The sequence below is a fragment of the Notothenia coriiceps genome, unplaced genomic scaffold (genome assembly GCF_000735185.1).
Source record: "Notothenia coriiceps isolate Sejong01 unplaced genomic scaffold, NC01 NC01_scaffold00036515, whole genome shotgun sequence".
Taxonomy (NCBI): Eukaryota; Metazoa; Chordata; class Actinopteri; order Perciformes; family Nototheniidae; genus Notothenia; species Notothenia coriiceps.
This window is the reverse complement of record NW_011369216.1, coordinates 225,404-233,133: the sequence shown is the minus strand read 5'-3', so window position 1 is coordinate 233,133 and position 7,730 is coordinate 225,404. Positions and strand designations below refer to the sequence as shown.

The following is a 7,730-nucleotide window of genomic DNA, read 5'->3' as shown; positions in this document are numbered from 1 at the left end:
TTTCGTTAATAAATATTTCATGAGTAATATAGTTGTCTTTGTCACATTTTATTTGCCATTAGTAAATAAGTATGCACATTTACAGATATTTTACATGATATGAGTGATAACACGTGTTATAAGGACTATTTTAGGGTAGGTGTGCCTTGAGATTTTTACTTGTCCTTTGGTGTGCCTTGGGCCCAAAAAGTTTGGGAACCACTGATCTAGGCTAAACCTGACCCTGTGGTGTCTCTTCAGAAACCTTTCTCACGTCTTGACAAACACATAGAAATTCAATGTTGGATGCAAAACAATTATGAATCCTCTAATCGCTTCATGAAAATATTGCCTTTTCATCACTTGCTGAGTGGCTAAGAAGATGTGAAATATCTACCTTCCCTCTTTGTTCAGCCATTGGCACTGAGGCTTAATCAGGGTCTTTACTGAACAGTTCAAAATCACACAGTAGGTATTGTGTACGACACATGGTTGATCAAATCTCTGTCTATTATCTAATAAGAACTGGGCATATAAATAGTGCTGCATTCAAATTATGTTGTGTTTACTACAACAAAATCACTAGTGACATGTGATTAAAATGGCTAAAAATTAGGGATGCACCGAATATTCGGCCGCCGAAAATTATCGGCCGAAAATGGTTAAAAAGGCCCTTTCGGCTTTCGGCCGAAAGGGTTCTAGCACCGAAAAAATATCACTGAATGTCAGAGAACAGGGTTACGTTGGTAAGCTAACGTGTTGTTGTGATGACGTAATCAAAACGCGGCGACAAGCACGGCGCGCGACCATGCTCGCGGCTGGCTCACAGCCAACATGTCTGCCGCTTGGAGATATTTAAAAATATCAGAGAAAGAGGCGCGGATTGCGATTTGTAAAACGTGTTCAGCTGACATTTCTCGAGGGGGTGTAACTGCAAAGACTTTCACCACTTCGGGATTACTCCAACACTTGAAATCAAAACACCCGGACAAATATGCGGAGTAAGATCAAATCACAAGCACTGACAGCGGGAGACTGTTCAGCGCTGCCTCTCATGTGCTTGATGAGAAGAGGAACAGACTTATGGCTGATAAAGCAGAGAAGCTAATGTTCATTAAAAAGAACTTCCCACTTTTCCTTAATAAGTAGACAAGGCTGGCTTATCATAAACTTATCTAGTTCTACATGTCTACTCTATACCCACTTTCCTGAACAATTTTCATTGTGAGTTATAATTCACCATCTCAGGTTATCATTAGGGGGAAATGACAGCAGCACAGTGTTCAATATATTGTACTTTCGGTATCGAAATGATACAATGTTGTTTACATTGCTCATGAGGACAGACCACCTTATTTGCAGATTCTTGAAATTGTAATTTAATTTGTAATTGATTAATAATAGATTTAATTTGTTAGCGCTTTTACAGGTACTCAAAGACGCTTGATTGTGGATTTTGTATCCAGTTTTCACTTTATGTATCTTTATACAATGTTTACTACTTTGCTTATGAGGACAGACAGCCTTATTTACAGGTTCTTGAAATTCAATTTTAATTTCATTTGTAAATAGTTACATTCATGTGGATTTATCCAGTTTGCACATTTGTATGCATGCACTTATAGGTGCATTTGTTGTTGTTGAAGGCCTGGCTGTTACAGTCTTTATTTACACTATTTTGTTGTAGGCCTACTGGCCTAGATGTTTATGCAGTTTTAAAGCACCTTGGCTTTGTTCTGAATGCACTTTGTTGTAGTTATCCTACAGAGAAAAGAAAATGCACTTGACTTGGAATTAATGTACTGTATGCATTCAAAAGTGCTGAATAAATGTTTTATGGACCCATAATAGTGATTATTATTTAAGTTAAGTTTTGCCATAATCATTTATTTTTCCATAATCAGGCAGCTGAACAACATTGGTAAAAAATGTATACATTATATATATATATATATTTCTATTAATCATTTTCGGCATTCGGTTTTCGGCCAACTGTTTCCTATTTTCGGTATCGGTTTCGGCCAAGAATTTCCCATTCGGTGCACCCCTACTAAAAATAAAGTGCAATAATTAAATACATTTGAAATCCCCTTTGAAATCTTTTTCTAAACGACTACCGTACATGTAAATATTGCACCTGACAGTTTACAAGTATGTTGTTGTTCCCATCTTACCTGAAAGGCAGCCAATTCCTCGGCTGTGTTCTTCCACAGGTAGAAGGTGGGAAACCCTGGCGGTCCAGGAGGTCCCGACTCCCCTCTTTTTCCTGAACGCCCTTCAGAACCCAATTTACCCTATGAGAGATGAGCAGAGGTGGGAAGTAGTGGAGTACAAATACTTCATTACTGTACTAAAGTACATCTTTCTGGTATCAGTACTTTACTCCACAAATTATTTTTCTGAAGACTTTTTACATTTCTAACACAAATACCTGTACTTTCTACTTCTTACATTTTCTAAACAGGCTGGTTACTTTAGTTTTAATCTGTGTTTGGTGGCGTAATCATTATTATTTAGAGTCAATGCGTTGATTTGAACACGATCCGTGTATCCATCATTTCCTGGTCTTCTCTAAAGAAGAGGGACCAATGAAAACGTTGTCATGTTGCCGTTGTTCAGCATGGAAACATTCATTAGCTAACAATGACATTATTGTTCTATTAATATAAAGGGAGGTCAGGTACTCTTTAAAACAGCTGCTAGTTATGGGTACTTTTTACTTAAGTACATTTCAAAGTTCTTTACTTTTACTTGAGTAAAGAAGTTTAGTCAGTACTTCTACTTTTACCAGATTATTTTTAAACACGAGTATCTGTACTTATACTTGAGTAAAGGATGTGTGTACTTTTGCCATCTGTGGAGATGAGAAGGAAGTGGTACGTTTATCCAAGACAAATCAATTTATATGGAACACTTGTTTTTTTTTAATATGGCACCATAAAAGTGATATAATGCAGTATTGGGGCTCAAGCATAAATGATCAACACTTGGGCCCAATGGAACAGAGGGACAGGAGTTTATAGCAGTATCAACATGTCAGAAGTGAAAAAGGAGTCAAGTGGACTTACTTAACACATCGTTATAGGTTATTATCTCGTAAAGAAACACTTCTCTTACCTTATCACCTTTAAACCCAGGCCGGCCAGGATCACCAGTACAGCCCTGCCAAACAAGTAACAACCTTCAATAAAACAGCTCAGAAGGACAACACAGGGGGGGAAACGAATAAAGAAACACATTGAAATAGTGTTTTAACCACAAGTGAATTGTTGGTTAAAGTGAAACTGTTATATCTTTAACAAATCATCCCAGAAATGTAAAAATAACAACCTTCCTACTACTCCCAAGAGGGTAAGACCTGCGGTCTGACACACAAGCAAAGCACCGGATCCTTGTAAAACCTCACAGTTTAGTGCCTTCTAAAAAGCGAAAGACACATTTTAAGTGTTGTTCACAACACCTTGAATGCCAATTAAACACTAAGATTTTATGGCTTATTTAGTACTTAGATATACATGAATTGTATGTTGAAGCAGCAAGGCACTTTGTAGATCCTGAATGTGTTCTTTTAAGTCTAAATTATATCTGCATCTGAATAAATACCTCTTATAAATGCTACCACATCTTTACTATGGCATTTTCCTGGAGGTTAAAAACCCATTTTGGAGATTTTTTGTGAGCTTGTTTTTACTGAAGGTTTACATAGTAGTGCATATGCATTGAAATAAATAGGTAACACGGTGTAAAGACAAAGCAGCGAGGCCATTATGTTCTCCATCTGGACATCTTGGAATGTAATACCGCACTAATGCAATCGCCAGTCACCAAAGGAGAGCAACAAAGCCTGTGGTCAAGTCATAATTCATTTCAGAAAGTGTGTTAGTGGTCAGTTTAACTCATGGTTAGGTACATTTAATGAATTGGTGGTACTGGTTCTATTGTTACCAGCAATTTAATTCACCCGATGAATTGATTTAGAACAGTGGTTAAAATGTTTGCTTAAGGCAAACTATTTCAACATTTGAGGCAGCTGCCAGCCAATTAGAGAAGAGCATTTCCTGTAATTTATACTTGTACACAGTAATGCTAAAAGCTAAAGCATACTAAGAAAAGCTAAACAAGTTAGAGCTGAAGTGCAACAAGTTAGAAGAAGAGAGAAGGATTGTATTCTGAGCCAACAGGACGTCTTCCTTCATGTTCCCTACAGCCGTCTTTAATCACAGTAATCGTGCTGAGTGATCCTGCGGATTTTATGGCAGCGTGACTTCAGAGGCTGGTCCAGACATGAGCAGATGTGCAATCTGGTTCTGGTTCTGTCTGCCCTGCAGTCCCTGTACTGACCCACCTCTTACACCAGGTAAACCATCAGATTGGATGGTATAAATGACTCTACCCATTAGTACCAATCACATAACTTGGCAGCCAGGGGCTGAGACTGTCACATTGAGTAATGCTATGAAACACTGTTGAGACTCCTTAACTGTGCGGTTCCCTGAGTGCTCAGATCGCTGCATCAAAGACATGTGGATCAACACATGTTTGAGAAGTGTATCCTTCCCTGATCAGAGTCAGATGGCAGCTTATGGAGAACAGCTCTTGTAAGCCGTAAAGCATAAACAGACTTTCTTCATTCACAAGGCTGGCCCTAAAATTGTTTTATCTCATCCAAAAACAGAAATCTCTGATATGATACATAATATACTGTTAAATCAATGGGAATCAAGCCCCCATTTCTTACGCCCTCAAATCTATTGTAGCGCCGAGAGGTGTTGTCACTTGGACAATAGTTAAACCCAAACTAATACAATGCCTGGAATAAGATCAGATGATACGGTTCACTTGTAATGCTTGCTAAACAATGTCAGGCGGAATCTGCCTCTGCACAAAAAGTTGGCAGTAAATAGGCACTAGGTTGCTGACTGACAAACCTAGGTAGGAAACAATGTCCTTTATTTGACTGTTGTTTGGAAAAAAAGACATTGATTACACTTATGTTATTATAATGGATAATGGAAGACCATAAGACAACTCACTTCCTGCCCTGGGGGACCCATTCGGCCTGGTAGTCCTCTCTGGAGCCGGTACATTTTGCCATCTGAGCCCAGGACCAGGTCTCCATCTCTGGATGCAACAGTCACAACGGCAGAGCGCTCCTTGTCTGGTTGTCTACCATTGGTGATGGGTCTCCCCTTCTCGATTACTGCCTTTGTTGGTGTCCCAGTTCTCGGATCCGAAGGGATCTTAGGTACAGGCAAATCCACAGAGGGCTTCTTCGTGGTACCCCCGATGTCCAGGTCAATGATGTCACTGGATGGTTTCCCTGGGAACAATGATGACGTTCTCCCACTGGAGTCAACCTTTTCATCTGTTGTTATGTTCTCCTCTATCATTTCAGGCTTTCCCTTCTGGCTTCCCTTAAGTCCATTTCTGGAAGGTTTCCACTGAAGGTTGACTTGTCCGCCATTTTGGAAGGTTGGATCCAACAAGTCGGTGTCCTCATCTACCACAAAGACATCCCCACGACCCACTGAACCTTTCCGATTGGTCCCTGAAGGCACCGTCCCGTCCCCGCGAGAGCTCCCTCGGCGCAGAAACATATTCTATTGGAAACAAAACAAGAATTAGAGACAATCCGATAACATTCTTTGAAGATTTTCAAGAAAAGATTTCTAGCTGATGATGTTTTAACTAACATGTGAAGCAAAAATAATAAGGGGGACCAATTTGGTGTAAATAAAGATTCTGTACAAATCAGTTTTCTGAATATAGTAAATATATATATATATATCATCTTTGAGATTTCATCCCTGTACACATTATATGTTGAATCACCGTATTAGATCAATCTATTTAAAGTCATTATTTTAACAAACATCATTCCTACTTTATAATAACTAAACTCGTCTCAATTCAAATAAAACCACAGCTGCAAAACGTATTCCCTTCTTGAAAACATCATCAACTCATCACTGACATCTGGCATTATTTGGTCTGCCTTCAAGTTATTAGTTTCTCATCTGTTTATGACAGTAACTCTTGACCCATCTGCCAATATATTATAGACAGAGTGTTCTTTCCAAAAACGTGTTGCCTATAATTAACATTTCCGCGGTTTACACTGGGTAGTCTGTTCGAGCCAACATGTTTATTGTTAGCATCGTCCACACTGAAGCTTTACGCTTCAGTCTGTTCGAGCCAACATGTTTATTGTTAGCATCGTCCACACTGAAGCTTTACGCTTCACTATCGTAGCTCAGGAATCACATCCACATTTGTGATTGTGTAACTATGTGCTCGGGATATCATTGCTGTTAAGCTATGGACAATGACAAAAAAGGTCATTTTTTACTCCTCAGGTTACAGCATGCATCTATGCTTATCTAGTTGTTATGTTGAACAAGTTAAAAGTTAATCTTGATATGACTAAGCTTAACTTTTAAACAAGCTTCTTACTTCAAGACATTTTCCTTTAACAGTGGCTTTTATAATAAAAACTGCTATAAAATAGTTCTCACTGTAAATCAGTTTGTTTAGGAACACTAGCTGTCCCATTAAACGTATTAATATTGACTTGAATCCCTCAAAACAAACAGCAATTTAAGGTTATGTGGTTTCCAGAGGTGACAAACATCAACATGCTAACCACTACGACCCAGCCTTTTCCTTTGCTTGTCATACTGCATTACACGCAGACGCATAAATAAACACATCAAATGTTGGGCCTCAGGGAACAGTGGTGCAGTGAGAGAGGCCTTTCAGGGGATGGGACCAAAGGGCAGTAAATTATGTTTGATGACCCTAATGGGCTGAAATGGAGAGCACTTAAGTGGAGCTGAGAGATATACAGTATGGGAAGCAGGACAGGAGGAGGAGGAGAGGGAAACAGGAGTGTGCTACCTCAGAGCTTTTTCTCAGTGTCAACGTATCCACCCATTTTCTTTCCGACCATCAATACGTATCTTCATCATCAAAATATGATAAAGGGACAAAAAGTAATAGTAGTAATTAGTAACATTTCCATATCTACACTATGTACGAATAGTTGCTCAAACACCTTTAGTTCAAGATGAACTGGTACTGTACAGTATGGTAAATGCTGCCAGCCTTTAAAAATGACCTCATTCAACATGTGCTTTATAGGTCTGCAGAGTGTTCATGAATAAAGAGTAAACTGAAATCTGTGTCCTGAAGAGCACAGCATGCTGGAGGTGAAACATGAAGAATAAAAATGGCAATAAACACATTTTATGAATCAGCATAGTTGTCACAGAGGGGATCTTGGGTTTCCTGTTTGGTTACGGGCATTTGTTGGGCAGAAATCCATTTAGCATGCTCTGATTGTGTTATCAGAAAGAATGATATGCCCTAACCTCACCATGAAATTATCAATTGAACTTGGCTTGCGTTTATATAATATGATCAATTAGAACAAAAGCCAGTCTTAAATACTGTACTTGCAATGAAATCCATTTGTTGGAGGGCTGGCTGGGTATTGTGAGGGCTTTTAAAGGGCTGATGCAGGCAAGAGGCCAGACACGGCGGCCTTAGGGAAAACAGGGACCCTTTCTCTCTCTTATTCTGGTCCACAGCCAGGCAGCCGGCCCTGGTAAAAAATATGATCTTCCCACCAGCATTAGAGATATCTCTATGAGCCCTAGCCCAGGGAACACTTAGTTGGAGAACTATGACACTTTGGACAGTCAGTCGGAGGCAAATTGCTCTCAAATATTATTCACAAAAGAAAGACGTGA

The 7,730-nt window shown here is 39.2% G+C and overlaps 1 protein-coding gene across 1 annotated transcript in view; it reads right to left on the bottom strand.

Annotated features, from left to right (window-relative positions):
- LOC104963977 (collagen alpha-1(XI) chain-like) overlaps positions 1–7,730 on the bottom strand; it is a 41,117-nt gene that overhangs the window by 11,540 nt on the left and 21,847 nt on the right. Inside the window, exons 6-8 of the mRNA XM_010792676.1 lie at positions 5,013–5,579; positions 3,097–3,141; positions 2,154–2,273 (exon numbers count right to left, since the gene is read on the bottom strand). Of these exons, the coding sequence (XP_010790978.1) occupies positions 2,154–2,273; positions 3,097–3,141; positions 5,013–5,579 (732 nt within the window). The remainder of the gene's footprint in view (positions 1–2,153; positions 2,274–3,096; positions 3,142–5,012; positions 5,580–7,730) is intronic.